Source organism: Hydra viridissima, unplaced genomic scaffold (assembly GCF_058129835.1).
Source record: "Hydra viridissima isolate aposymbiotic clone 2 unplaced genomic scaffold, HvirCarnegie_v1 scaffold_3, whole genome shotgun sequence".
Lineage (NCBI taxonomy): Eukaryota > Metazoa > Cnidaria > Hydrozoa > Anthoathecata > Hydridae > Hydra > Hydra viridissima.
In genome coordinates, this window is record NW_028324302.1 from 6886054 (window position 1) to 6901388 (window position 15335).

At 32.3% G+C, this 15335-nt stretch overlaps 1 protein-coding gene and 1 pseudogene across 5 annotated transcripts; both read right to left on the reverse strand.

The window, feature by feature from the left end:
- Window positions 1-542: 542 nt before the first annotated feature.
- Window positions 543-4987, reverse strand: LOC149890785 (caspase-1-like). 4 transcript variants are annotated; one of them, XM_090082775.1, is made up of 4 exons: window positions 4689-4987; window positions 3125-3201; window positions 1570-1829; window positions 543-1423 (listed from the first exon to the last, which is right to left on the reverse strand). In XM_090082775.1, the coding sequence occupies exons 3-4, from the start codon at window positions 1766-1768 to the stop codon at window positions 981-983; spliced, it is 642 nt and encodes a 213-aa protein (XP_089938901.1). In that variant the 5' UTR covers window positions 1769-1829; window positions 3125-3201; window positions 4689-4987; the 3' UTR covers window positions 543-980. The 4 variants fall into 4 exon arrangements, with proteins under 4 accessions (XP_089938901.1, XP_089938899.1, XP_089938900.1 ...); XM_090082773.1 differs by having other exon boundaries at window positions 3125-3280; XM_090082774.1 differs by lacking the exon at window positions 3125-3201.
- Window positions 2429-7087, reverse strand: LOC149890786 (caspase-7-like; annotated as a pseudogene). The gene is made up of 3 exons (XR_016450767.1): window positions 7066-7087; window positions 3125-3280; window positions 2429-2989 (listed from the first exon to the last, which is right to left on the reverse strand). The product of XR_016450767.1 is annotated as a caspase-7-like (transcript).
- Between the last annotated feature and the right edge of the window lie 8248 nt (window positions 7088-15335).

Below are 15335 nucleotides of genomic sequence, written 5' to 3' on the forward strand. Positions count from 1 at the left end.
TTAATGCTACCGAATAATTTTCTAAAATCTAATATATAGAAGTAAAATATAATAGCATCATAAGTATAAATACTTTGCTGCATTAAGTTACATTGTATTATTATATTATATTATCATAGGGTTCTATTTTGTTATTATATTACATTATCTTGTTAAAAATATCAACACTACGAACTAACAATTTTTACAAATTACTTACCTCTCAATTAATCAATAAATATGTATAGTAAAATAAAACGTTTAAAAAACAAAGCTGTTAAGACTATGGCCACGATAGTCCCCGGTTTTTCTACGCCAATGACATTACTAACGATATGAAAAGGTAACTTTCCTTTATTACTTGAAACTAAAATTGAAAAAGTAATTTTACCACTATTTATTTGAATTCGTAACTTGAAAGAATTTAGAATTCTTGTCTGCGTTTGTTAAACTAGTTGTAAATATATATTTTTGGGAGTTTTATATTTCGCAAGTATTTCGCTCCAGTGTTACAAAGGCTAAGTTCTTCTTTTGAAGAACTATTTAAAGTAATTGAGAAAAGGTTTTGAAAAAATTGCAAGATCTATTTTTACATTTTACTAATACAAATTTTCATATATATTTCGAAAAGTGTTTACAAGAGACGGTTAAAATGATTAAAAAGAAACTATTAACAAAAAAATTAACTACGGAAAAGTTATGCTTTCTACAGGTATTGGAACATCAGTTTCTTATCAAAGATCCACTGAGATTGCGAAAATAGTCATGACAGAAAGAACAGAAGCGTTCACTGCTGTTTTCTAGCGATGTTGTAAGAAAATAGCTTTCAACGTACGCAATTTATTTATGCAATAAGATTCGACACTTGTAAGAACGATGAAGTTACAGGGCAGCTTGTAGAGTCTGGTTTAACTATAATCCTCAGCCCATTTTTTTCTTTTTTTTACAGCCATGGTTTGCATTTTACCTTTAGCAAATATAACCAAATAGATGAAATATGCTTATAGTTTCTTAAGAAAAATCTTGTGAGTAAGTTGGCTTTTTTGTGACGATTTCATCTCTCGATTAACTCGAGTGAGCATTGTCATTAAATCTTCACTTTCTGAATAATTTTCAAATACTTTAATAAGGCAGTCTATAAACCATGAACAGCTGTTGTTTTCCATGATTGAATGTACCACGAGTAAGTTTGCGTCAGATGGCAAAGTTTCGACTGTACTTGCGCGATCAGTTTCAATAGCTGAGAAATTGTTCTGTGATACAGCTCTATTGCCATCACACTCATCGACAAAAAATGATTGAATGAATAAGAGTTTTGGTATTTGAATTGGAATTTTTTCGTTAAAAATGTCAATAATTTCATTCAATTTTATTTCACCATCACTACAGATTACACTTAATTCAGTACTTTGACTTGAAATCATCACCATGATACAATCGTAATCTAAAAATGCATTTGAAAGTTTCTCTATAAGCACTTATCTCCTTACAAAACAGACCTTGTAAATGATTTTAAACGCTTTTTTAACACTATCACCAAAGAAAAAGGGGGTAAAAAAAAAATTACAAAACGTATATATCTAACGCTACCTTCAATATCATCTCTCGAAACTAATTTGTTAATCAAATCGCTTTTTGTTTGACCTGCATGCAACACGGGAGAAAAATTGTACGCTTCTAAATATTTGATGAAATTGTTGTGAGGGTCATCTTGCTGTATATTGCTGTCAATATAGTTGAAAACCATCAAGAGGCCCTTATTCACAATGAATTTTTCAGATGAAACCATGTTTAAAAAAAGAAGTTTCCTAATCTTCTGTATATTAAAGAATTCCTGGAGTATTTTTTTACTAAAGAAAAATATGTATATATTGCATACACACACACACACACACACACACACACACACACACACACACACACACACACACACACACACACACACACACACACACACACAGATATATAAGGTTATGAAAAAAAAAAATGTTATAACAATAATAATTTATGATAAAAATAATGTCATTACTGATAAGTTAATAATTATGTAATAAAAAGTTACTGATTATAAAATGTATTCTTTTCCAAACGTGTCATGTATTTATTTTTCACTGAATAAAATATTGTCGATTAATAAAAACACAAAAATCTTATATTCAGTGGATCAGAGATGAATTGTGGTCAGTGGATCAGAGATGTGTCTCAGATGATGAGATGATCAGAAATTGTGATCAGTGGATCAAATATGAATTGAACTGTTGAGATTTTAATAGTTTTTAAGATTTTTTGTAAAATTATAATTTTAAAAGTACTAATAAAGACGAATGATAAAGAGATACAAATTAGTTTTGGATTAACAATTCCCTTTTCAAACAAAGAATAGCTTTTGTGATTATAATGAAGTCATCTTAAAACTTTAAATTGACTTCATAAACAAATTTTCTTACAGTTAAAATTTTACTAAAATAATGTCTATTTGAGCAATACTATTACTAAATGCCCTTCTCCTGAACTTTTTGATGATGTCTTTTGGTAAGATAAATCTTGTGAGTTGATTTTCTTGCGAAGATATTTGCTTCATCTTCTCTTTATTCCCATAGAGACACATTGCCTCGTTTACCCGTGTGAGCATAGTCAACAAATTTTCTCTTTCAGAGTATTCTTTAAACATTATAAGAAGGCAAGATATAAACCAAGAACCAACTGTGTTTCTTTAATTGTATCTTTTAAGGGGAGGATTTGAAAATGAGAATGCTTTTTTTTTCTCTGTGCTCGAGTACGCTACAAGTGCATTTGTATAGGATAGCAATAGTTTGGTACCTGTGACATGTGAAAGAGGTACGGAAAAATGCTTGTATGAAAAAAAGTTTTGGTGTTTGAACTTTGATTCTACTTTGTTTGGCGCTGAATATTTCAATGATTTCATTTGTTGATATTACTTCTTTATCAGAACAGATTACAGCTGTTTCATTACCATGACTTGATATTAGCACCGCGATGCAGTCGTAACCTATATATATATATATATATATATATATATATATATATATATATATATATATATATATATATATATATATATATAAAATCAAGCAATAACAGAGATCAAAATCAAGCAATAACAGAGATATTATGTTAATATTACCTTGTATCTTTTCATTTGAAACAATATTACGGCATTCGGTAGTTAATTGATCTGTAGTGTAAACTGTATATGATTCACTAGAAAAGTCATAACCATTAAAGAATTCAATAAACTCTTCCGTATCTTTCAGGGCTGTAGAACGCGGTACACAACAACCTTTAAAATTTACACAGTTAAAAGCAACCAAAAAAACCGTTTTTTACGCGATAAGTCAAGTCATCGGCAGTACATACGGAGTAATTTGTTTCTATTGATTTCGAGGAAAGTCGATTACGCGTGGACTCAGAAAAACTATCTTGTGACAACGCAGTACAGTAATAAGTTTTTTACTCAAAAGATAGCTCATAGGACTGTTTAAGGTGGCTACCCACTATTTAAAAAAAATATTGATAGAATCGCTTTTTTACCTCACACTTAAACATTTTAGTAGCTTTGGAATCAAAACAGATTAAAAAAATACAAATTTTTCATATTTTCAACATTACGTCATTAATTATGTGCATAATTAACTTAAAAATAGCATATTTTTCAACAAGGATAACTAACTGCCAAATTTTTCAAATTAAGTCAAACTTTTCAAAAACATTGTTTATTGTATGAACTATGTGCTGAGTCAAAAAAAAAGTTATATATTTTTTTTAATGCTCTGGAATTTGCAATTTAGTGTAATGCTTAAATTAAATACCAAAATAGCCCAAGTTACCCAAATTTTTATTTGAATAGGATACCATAGTGTAAATATTTTTAACTCAGCACATTCACCTAACTACATTTTATCTCTGTAAAAAATTTCAAAGAAAAATATTAAACCAAACTAAAGATATCTTTGTTAGAAGATAGAAAATTTTTAAATGGAGAAAAAGGCCGTTGCTATGGAATTTTTTAAAATTTTAGAAGTTTGCCCTTTTTAAAAAACAAAATTAGGGTAAGTTTTAAAACTTTTATACCATTGTTGTACGTTATTTATTGTTTATAAAGGTTAAACCTTCCACAAATAAGAAAAAAAAAAAATTTCACTTTTTTTTTATTTTTTCAGATTTTAATAGTAAAAACCTTAAAGGGTTTTTCATATTGTTTTAAAAGCAAAGAATCATACATGATGTTATTTTCTAAGGCCATGCGAAAGTAGAAATTTCCCTGAAGTTTGTTTTAGATAACTCTTGAAGACCTTTTTTAACTATAGAAAAAAAAATTATTTTGTAAATATTAGCAGTTAAAGTTATGCCACATGAATAATCTCTAGAACCAGATACTTTAACATCTCCTTTCATGGAAGTGGATGTTAAAATGCCAGGCGTTATCTAGTAATCTGACACCCACCTTTACGGATAGATAAAACAACGAGGAAAAAGCGATTTCTAACTAAAGTATAAGTGTTATTAACCATTAAAGCTTCATTTTTACGGTAAACCACACTTACACCTTTTTAACTTTGTGTTATACTTGGTGTGCGATTTTAACTAAATGTTCTTTTTCGAAAAAAAAAGAAAAAAGAAAAAAAAGGCAAATAAAGTGAAACTTCATTAACGCATTAACTGTTTTTACTTATGAATACGTTACTTACCAATGTGACTTGTGTAAAGTTTGAATGATTCGACTGCAACAACGCAGCAATACTATGAAACCTCAAACTTATCGCTCGCGAAAATCTCTCGTTACAACTGACACTGAAACCGTGAGCGTGTCAACATGCAGCCTCGACCTGCGAATTAATGTACGTTTGTTTTGCTGAGGTGAATATATAAAAAAAAATATTCCAAATATTTGATTTGCGTATTTTCATTATTCTTTTTTGTTTTTCTAATCAAGAATCAAAAAAGGTGTTTTTTTATTTGTAATGTCCATTATACGCCAAGTGTATTAACTAATACACTTGGCGTATAATGGACATTACAAATAAAAAATAAATTTTCCTTTCAACTGCAAAAGTAAACAACGTTTGTACAACAGTTTCATGTTTGTTTGAAAAAATTTGAGATATATGACTTTTTTTACAATGTAAAGGTATCTCTAAAAAAATATAAAGTTTGTTCTCGACTTCGCCCAAAACCAATTTCTTTTTATTTCACCGATGTTTAGACTCGTTTTTCCTAGTTTAGACTCGTGTTTAGGGTACAAGCATATAAATCTCCCTGACAGATGGACTTTATTCTATGTGAAAACGTACACACTTATTGAACTAATGTTAGTTGAAAATGGATTTCGATCTGCTTTGACGAACTTTGTTCTAGGTGACTGTATAAATTACTAATATTTGTGTCTTAAATATTTGCAGTGATATTGGAAATGCAAAAAACAGTCTAATAACACAGGTTAGGAAAGTTGAATGGATTTTATTGCTATAGTACTTTATTGTTATTGTTATTGTTTCTAGAGAACGTAGAACGGGATTGTTATTACTTCTAAAAAAAATCAATGAACAAAGTATGGTAAAAACAGGCATCAATCACTAATGAAAACTCCCTCTCGAATCTTAAACAAAAAATATTTCATCTCGAAACTAAAAGCGGTTTCTAATGCTCCTAATTTTGAGGTGTAAACAAAAGTCAGAAAATAAATATAGAAACAGTTTCTATATTTATTTTCTGACTTTTGTTTACATCTCAAAATTCGGAGCATTAGAAACCGCTTTTAGTTTCGATTTTTTAGATTTAAGGTTTATATGCCTTCCCCCTCTGGCTCAGAGTTTACAATAAAGAAGTCCATCACTGTAAATTCTTCATCGACTATATAGTCGACTATATAGTCGATAAAGAATTTACAGTGATGGACTTCTTTCTTGTAAACTCTCAGCCAGAGGGGGAAGGCATATAAATCTTAAATGTCTTGTTAAAAAAGTTTTTACATTTAATAATTTGTTTAATTTATGATTTTGAAAAACTATTTAACATACCGTCTTTGTAACGCGATCATGTTAAAGAAAGTTTTATTGAATTACTTGAGTTTTTTGTGAGTGGAAAAAAAAAACTATTCGAGGTAAAAAAGTAGAGATATTGCAAGTAACTCAATTGGATAAATGTTACAAAAGCATTAGCTGTTTTCAATTATTTGAAATTGAAGTCTGAGCTTTGCAAGTAAAAAATCAAAAATAACATGGTTAAATGTAAAAAATAATTCCCAAAATAAAAAGTGCCATTTGAAAAACTCTGAAGGACTCCTCCAGACGTTTGCATGCAAATATAACGATAAAAATGCCCAGCATCAAAAAAGTATTAGAAATTGAACCGCACGAACCTCTTAGTTTTTTCAGAGTTCACTAATCATAATTTTGGTCTATGACAACACAAAGTTAAATTTCAAATAAATTTATGGAGTGTGCAACATGTTTTTAAGTTGACATTGTTTAAAAAGTGTAATATTTCATTGAATGCGTTAAGATTTGGAATTCACTAAGTTAATCTTGGTCACGTCATTTAAAAAATTCTTTTTTTAAAAAGTAACCAATCAAAAAGTTGAGTTTACACCAAATTTAGAACTGTTCATTTGCTGATGTTTTGTATGCTATGTTAGACAAACTTACGTTTTTAGCATTTTTCAGAAGTGGCATTTTGGGATTCTCTTAGAAGTGGTATTTTGTGAAGTAATGATCTATCTGAACAGTTAACTCCAAATCACTTTTAGGCTCAGCATTTACGCTGCTTCAGATCTACAGCATGGCTGCTTTAACATGAAACCAAGTGACTACTGAAGAGAGAACATTTTTAATTACAAGGGTCCTTGAGTGAAGCTTCTTCTTTCTGTTACTCTAAAACTGTTTTCCATCACATTAAACAACTCGTTCCAATTGAATTATTCAACTGTAATCAAATACAGCAGCAAGCGTCTATAAACAGTAGGGTGCATCAAACGCCCCAGGTTTTTAAATATCCTTGTACCCATTTTAAAAAGTTTCCTTTTAGGCCAAAATGGTATAATATAAAATATTTCTTACTTATACTAACATTTAGGGGGTCCTCCAGTCATTTGAAAAATTCACATTTACCTATCATAGACTACAAACTGTAATTAATTTCTTCAACAGTTTTTCATGTTTAAGTTTGAAATAAATAATGTTAATTTAGTTTAACAATACTATATTTTTGATTATTATACCCTTGCTGTCTGCATTTGACTGAATTAAATATTTTTGGACTTCCTTATGAGAGAAAAATTTGGAATTTTTTCCTGTTATTTTGAATATATCAGTTGGTAAGCAACTATCTTTTTTAATTGTATAATAAAAACTTTACATATTTACTAATTTTTATAATTTTTCATGGCATGAGTGATAATAGGGAAATTTAATTAAATAACTTCTCATTATTATTTACCAACTTACTTTTAATGGCTAATGGTACCTGTGGTGGTTTTTTTACCTTCAAATAACACTACTTACCTTAACTGTAGCTTACCTGTTTTTTGAGTAGTATGACCTGTAATGGCATCTCCTTCCAATTCAGAATCCAAAGGTACAAGGAAGTCCCTTGCAATACTTGGTTTGGGTGAAGCTATTTTGCCTGAAGATGCAATAATCACTGGTGCCCACCTTCCAACCAGACATCAAGTACTCCGTTGCATGATGTACCACACAAATGTTCCAAAAAAAATCACTAATGTAAACCGTTCTCAATGGGAAGCAACAAGACTAGTATTGAATCAACTAGTGGTATTTTATGGCAAAGCAAATATTCCAATGATTTCAGAACTCAAAGCGTGTGAACACATCATATAACTGCTAAAGGAAAATGCTAAACTCAGGGTGATACCAAAGGAACATAGGTCAAATGCATCAGTTGTATGCAGGATAAATGCTATTGAAGCTTCACCATGTGAAACTTTTCCACTCTGGCCAGCTGATGTAGAAAAGCTTATTGCGAGGCATTTCTCCACTCCATGAAAACTAACAGAATTGCAACTTTTGGATCAAAAGATAGCATATTAGATAAAAAGATTCAACGAAGTGATGTGAGAAAGCAAATGACACAGAGAAGAGCTGTTAAAGAGAAGCAAAGAGCAGATGAAGAAGGAGAAGAAACAGCAACTCGAAGCCTATTAGATACAGATACTAGCGATGAAGGTGAATGTGACATGAATTTCGAGACTCCGAAGACAAGTAAAAGATGCCATCACCGTTCCTCAAACACTTGGACATCTGCATTTATTCCTCACATAGGCGTCGACATTTGATTTTGACCAAGGGGGCGAACTGAAATGCTAGGAGGCAAAAATTTCCCCCTCCCCTTCCTTAATCTACTGACATCATTTATGGATGACCCCTAACTTCAATAAGGACACTTGAGACTTTTATCTACTGGAAATGCAAAAAACAAGAGAGAAAATTGATTTTATTTTTGATATAAGTTGAAAATAAATAAAAAAGGTACTTGGTAAGGTACACATGTTTATTCAATATAAAATACGGTAATTTTTTATTAACTTATGAACTAACAATTTTTATAGCAAAAGTATTGCTTCGAATGGTCTTTTTTACAAATTCATTACCAATCTTTGTCATATCCAGAATATTCAGTTCTTCATTGTAACAATTGATAATGGACAAGTGATTTAATCTCTTCTGGGCCATTGTATTTCTTAAATATGTCTTCATTCTTCTTAGCATAGAAAATGATCGCTCTGTAGTACATGTTGTTATCGGAACTGTCATAATTAAGTGCACGAATTTTTTTAGCTCCATTAGATGAATCATGCTATTCTTATGACATTTCAAAACATTTAAAACGTCCATGAAAGATGCTACTTTTAAATGTTTGGCTTCAATTATATCATGAAACATGTCCCTATGCAATTTAAGTCGATCTATATTTAGATCATCTTTATAAAAGTCACAAATTGTTTTTGGAGAGACTTCTAAATTAATTAGAAAAGACTCTGCATTCAATAACAACAATTGGGAGTCAGAGGTAAACCTTGATGCTAGGCTTTGTAGATTTGATTGTAACGCTCTTTTGCTGTGAAAATGTGTGGCTCTGTTAATCCACAGTCAAATCTAATTGGTAGCTTTCTTTTTCTTGGTTCTTTAGGTTCATTTAAACGAAGAAGTTTCCATTCCTCTTTTAATTCTTCCCACATGACAGAATTAAATTTTTCTCTTATGTTATAAATGGTGTCTTTCAATGTATCAATAATATCATTGCATGTTTTTAAATGTAGACTTTTACTCTGGATAATGGTATCAGCTCCTTCCAAATGTTTTAGGATACTACAGTCAACTCTCGATATCTCGAATACTTGATATCTCGAACTTTTGAGTATCTCGAACTTTTTTAGCGGTCCCATGGACATAACGTACTAGTTTAGGCTAAAATCCTCTCGATATCTCGAACCTTATTATCTCGAACTTTTTGGTATCTCGAACAATATTTTCGGTCCACAGGGCAATTTTCTCTCGTTATCTCAAACTTTTCAACATTTTTTTTTTCAAAAATGTTTTAATAAAATTTAATTTTTTTAAATTCCAATTTTCGAAAAAAAAAAATTTTTAATTCGATTTTTAAATTCGATTTTTTTTAAGAATCGAATTTCTGAAATGTTTTCCTTTAATATATAATTTATTCTTTTTGTCAAACGCAGCAACATGCCGCTCGTTAAACGAAAACTCACGAACAAATCTATAATAGAAAAATGCAAGGCATTAAAAGACCTAGAGACTGGGATGTCTAACAAAGAGGTTGCCAAAAAGTATGGAGTCCCAAAGAACACATTATCAACCTGGATTAAAAATAAAACCAAGTTATTAACCTCACTGGAAAAAAATGGCACAAAATCTAAACGGAAGAAACTTCGTAGTGGTAATTTCAAAAATGTAGACAAGGCCATATACACGTGGTTCGTTGCAAAAAGAAGTCAACAAGTACCAATTGATGGTACCATACTAAAAGAAAAGGCACTAAAATTCGCAGAAGCATTAGGAGAGTTGGATTTTAAAGCATCTGATTGTTGGTTTCATAATTGGAAAGAAAGGTCAGTTAAATTTTGTCAAATCTTGTTCAATTTTAATATAAACAAATAACATGTATCTGTTTATATTTAATTTATTTAGTTTTTTAAACGTGTAATTAAAATTCAATTATTCTGTTCCTATTTTTAGGAACGGCATCAGCTTTAAAATAATCTCAGGCGAAAGTGCCGCCGTGACGAATAATATGACTGCTTCGTGGAATGAAACTACACTTCCAACATTGCTTTTGAATTACAAGCTTGAAAACATTTTCAATGCCGATGAGTTTGGACTATTTTACCAGTGCCTACCAAACAAAACATACCATTTATCACGAGAAAAATGTTTTGGGGGAAAAAATAGTAAAGTCAGACTAACAGGCATAGCAACAGGGAGTGCAACGGGAGAAAAATTACCTATGTTTGGAAAATCTAAAAACCCACGGTGTTTTAAGCACATTAAACAACTTCCTTGCACATATAAAAATCAGCTAAAAAGTTGGGTGACCGGAGACCTTTTTACAGAATGGGTAATGAAACTTGACTCATTTTTTCGTGCTCAAGACAGGAAAGTAGCACTCCTGGTGGATAACTGTTCTGCCCACCCACACATTGAAGGGCTAAGCAACATCAACCTAATATTTTTCCCCCCTAACACCACATCTGTCCTTCAGCCCATGGATCAAGGCGTAATATGAAGTCTTAAAGCTCATTATCGTCACAAAATTGTGCGTTTGTGTATCAAGGCTGTCGAAAATAACGAACCCATGCCAAAAATTTCTATACTTCAAGCAATGAAAGATCTTGTTTCTTCGTGGAATGCTGTGTCGATGGAGACTGTCATCAACTGCTTTAAAAAAGCTGGTATCAGCAAAACAAACAAGAGTATTGAAGAAGCTGATGATGATCATTCTTTTAAATTTTTGACAGAAGAACTTAACCGTTTGCGAGAGTTAGATCCTCGTGCCGTCCAAGAAGATCTCTCAGCGGAATCTTACATTGGTTTAGATTGCGATTTAGTAACCACCGGTTCACTTGCTACTGATGCTGAAACCATTGCTCAGATTTTAGACCCTAATTTTGAAAACGACGATAATGAAGTTGAAGATAGCGTTGACGAAGCTATTGACGTCGAAGCCCCGCCACGCCCATCTGATATTCAATTAGAAATTGCTTTTGAAACAATTCAAAATGCTTCGCTATACAGCTCAAAATACGGAAATGAAATACAATCCCTAGCACTAAAACTTGAGGATTTAATGAAGATGGAAAAGATGGATAATTTAAAGCAATATCAGATAACAGATTTTTTCCAAAAGTTGTAGTTTTTGTTGTTAATGATTTTTGTCAGAAAAATAACTTGTTTTAATGAAAGTCGGGCAATTTTATTTATTTTCAACCCTTTTCTTGATATCTCGAACTCTCGATATCTCGAACTTTTTTTCCGGTCCCCTTACTGTTCGAGATATCGAGAGTCGACTGTACTAGTAATTTTCAACATAATAAATGTATCTGCCTTATCTAGTTGCTTCCTGAATCCGTTTGCTTTTGCCCCCGCCTCATTTTTTTCAGTATTAGACAGTTCTGAAAAGAAGTTCCGTAATTCCTCATAATTGTTCAGTATTGATACAAGCGATGTGTATTGCAACGTCCATCGTGTAGGACAAAATGTTCTCAAAGACAAATTGTCGCTTTCTTGCTAAAATGTCTTGAACCAAGCAAGTCTCTTCGGTTATTCGCAAAGCAACGAAACTAACTTCCTACTAAGCTGAAGAATATCTCTTACCTCGGTAACATTCTTCATAAAGTCTTGGGTTACGAGATTTAGTGTATGCGCTTGACAATGTACAAGTAATGCTCTAGATTCAAGGGCTCTTATTTTTGCTTGTAAGCCGTTATAAACTCCCGAAACATTACTCACACCATCAAAGCATTTCCCTCGTAAATAATTTATGGTAAATCTAATGTGGTTAACATATCACAAACTATTTCGAAAAGGGTTTTACCATCAGTTTTGTTTGTTCCACAAAGGCCTAAAAAATATTCTTCAATTTGAAACGTGTCACGGTCGACCGATCGAACACACAATGAAACCTGATCCATCATAGATATGTCTGAAGTCTCGTCAAGCATTATTGAAAAATATTTACTTTTCTTAATTTTGGTAGTAATAAGTCTGATTATTTCGGATGCTATCATTTGAAGCAATTCGTTTATTATTTCATGCGAAATCAATTTGTATTTCGTTCTCTGTAACCAAGAACTAAATTACGAAACATCTGCAGCTCTAACTTTTAAAAACTGACTCAAATTTGAAGCTTCTTCTGTATGACCTCGAATGGCTAGTCCTTATCTTGCGAGTTTCTTTCAACAACAGCAACAGTGGAAATAATTTTATGAAGAGCTTCTCTTGATTCCTTTATATATTTTTGGTGCGAGGACGAAATTTGTGAAGATATACTTATACCTTTATCTTTGTAAGATTCTTTGGTAATATTTTGTCAGTGATTTACTTATTTTTCATGCATATTAAATCTTTCAACAGCTTTTTTCCAATTATCAAATCCTTCTGCAGTAAAATTTGAATAAACGGCCTTGTTAGTTTCGTTTCTTCGGCATATTGAACAGAATGTTTTATCTTTGTCTTTGTCATAACGAAGCCATTGGTACGTGTCAAGCTAGGAATCGAGAAATTTACGGTTTGATTTTCTAGAAGCCTGCTTGTCAGGTACATTACAAGAAGATTTAGTTGAATCAGACAGTTCTGAAATTGTTCGGAGGAAGCCAAAGTCGTTGGTGACGCTGGCTGCTCAATAGATGGCAATAAAGCTATTGCTATGTCTGATTGTCTATCTTGAACTGGGACAGTAGATTTATTGCTGGTTCTATTTAAGTTTTTTAACATAGCCATACTAATGATTCTATTGCTGATTTTTGACCTTGTGGTAAACATAAAAAACATTGTTCTGCAAAATTGTAATATAGATATTTTCCAATTATCTTCCTGAATGACCACAAAAATTGGAGACAGAGCTGCAAAAAATGAAAAGAGTAGGATTTTGAAGTCTGGAAGTGGAGTTCATATAACAGATGGAAGACTGGAAGTCAGGAGTTCATATAACAGATCGAAAGACATACCCCAATAGCATTTTAAAACAATAAGAAAGACAAAAAAAAAAGTTTTTAAAACATACATCTTCAGTTAATATAATGCACTAAAAAGGAAATAAAGAATTTTTCTGCCGTTCAAGCGTGGGTCAATTTTGATTCTGTTGTTTTATTTGTTACTGTTTCTTTTCAATAAGTCCTTTCAGAAAAGCTTTGCAATGGTCGAATGGCTTTTATATTGGTTCGGTTTCGCCTGGCACTTAATGCTATTCAAAATGTACGACAGACAAAAAGACAACTTTTTGTTTACGTTAGTTCACTTGAAACAAACAAAGTTGAAAAACAACTTATTTTATTTATTGGATGTGAAAAGTTTAGTGTACATGCATGAGAGAAAATTGCTAGTGAATGGAAAATAATTTTTCTCTACCGGTTATATACTAATTTCAAAAAAATGCTAAAAAAAAAAAAAAAAAAAACTTACAATAAATACCTACTTCCAACAATAGACAGTTTACATTAATTACTCGATTTTTCGAATTGTTTTTTTATTAGGATCATTCCTAAATTACGCAACGCTAAATTTAAGTAATAAACAAAACAAAAGAGTTCTTTGCCAGAAGAAGCCGTCAACGCAAAATCTTTGAAGGAATTCAAAAACATTTGTGACAGGTTTTATGAAAACTTGCAACGATACTTGAAAAGGCTGTCAAAGTGTGCAATTCACACTTGCTGATGCTTCTATCAGCTGCAGCAATGAACTAATAACATATTATCACAGATTATCACGGGGGCGAATAGATACTCTTGCCCCCGTGCATAAATTTCTGAGGGGGCCACTGTCCCTGTTGCCCCCGTGGACTCGGCGCCAATGATTCCTCATGATATATTGAAACGTCCCAGACTTGTTGCTTTAACAACACGCTTGAATATGTCTGTAGCAACATTTACTGCAGCTTTGATTGAAGAGTCACAAGACAACAGTTCTAATGTGTCTTCTTCTTATGCTACTGCAGACAGATCCCGGACAAATCCCGTTGTTCAGCAATTGGGAGAAGACTATAAAGAACAATGGGTTGCACCAGACTTGGCAATTCTTGATTTGGACTCAAAATTGATGACTTTTTTAACTGATAAGAACGCGTCTGAAGAACGGCTTTGTGTAGTGATTGGGAATGCAGAAAATTTAAAGCTACTTGGCGTTCCAATATATCCATCTGGCGAAGAAAGCTCAGGTAACAAAATAGCTAATCTAACAATAGATCAGTTAAATTCCTGGGATTGTACAGAGTCAATTGTCAACATGACATTTGAATTAACCGCCTCAAACACAGGCCACGTTTCTGCAGCATGTGTGACAATCCAACAAAAACTTGGTAAAGTCTTGCTATCGTCTGGCTGTCGCCATCATATTGGAGAAGTTGTGCTTTCACATGTATTTGAAGATCTTAAAATTGAGACTTCCAGATCACCTGATGTATTTCTTTTTTCAAAATTCCGAAAGAACTTTTGTCTTATAGGCAAAACGTTTAAGAAACTGTCTCTAACACGCTTTGACTCGACGAAGTCTTAAACTCAAGAAGCCAAAACTTTTCATTCCTCATGCAGCTCTGAAGTCCTGAGGGATACTCAAGCTGAGCTCAAACTGAGACGTGATGATTACAAGGAGTTTATTTATCTATGTACTCTCTTCTTAGACAGAGAGGATACAGAAGACAGTGTTATCCCATTTTACAGACCGGGTGCATTACACAAGACAAGATGGATGGCCAAACTAATCTATTCTATCGAAATATGTCTGTTGCAACAGCATATTAACGATCTTCCTCGAGAGAGTATTACAACCGCCCACCAAGTGCAAAAAATATATGATTTTGTTGTATTTGTAACACATGTCTACAGCACATGGTGGATGACGTGCTCATCAGCTGCAGATGCTCCTTGGAACAATCTTCAGCTATTTCGCAAACTTTTGCAATATGAAGCAGTAAATGCTAATATTGCAAAGAGTGTCATACGTGCATTTCAACGCCATTTGTGGCATCTAACTGCATTTCAAAACTATTTGTGGTATTTTACACCATGCGCTGAGAAACGTCTGCTGGCCGACCGGTTGCTTGAAAATCAACCAGCCGCACCTGTTACATCCCCAAGAGGACAATGGGAC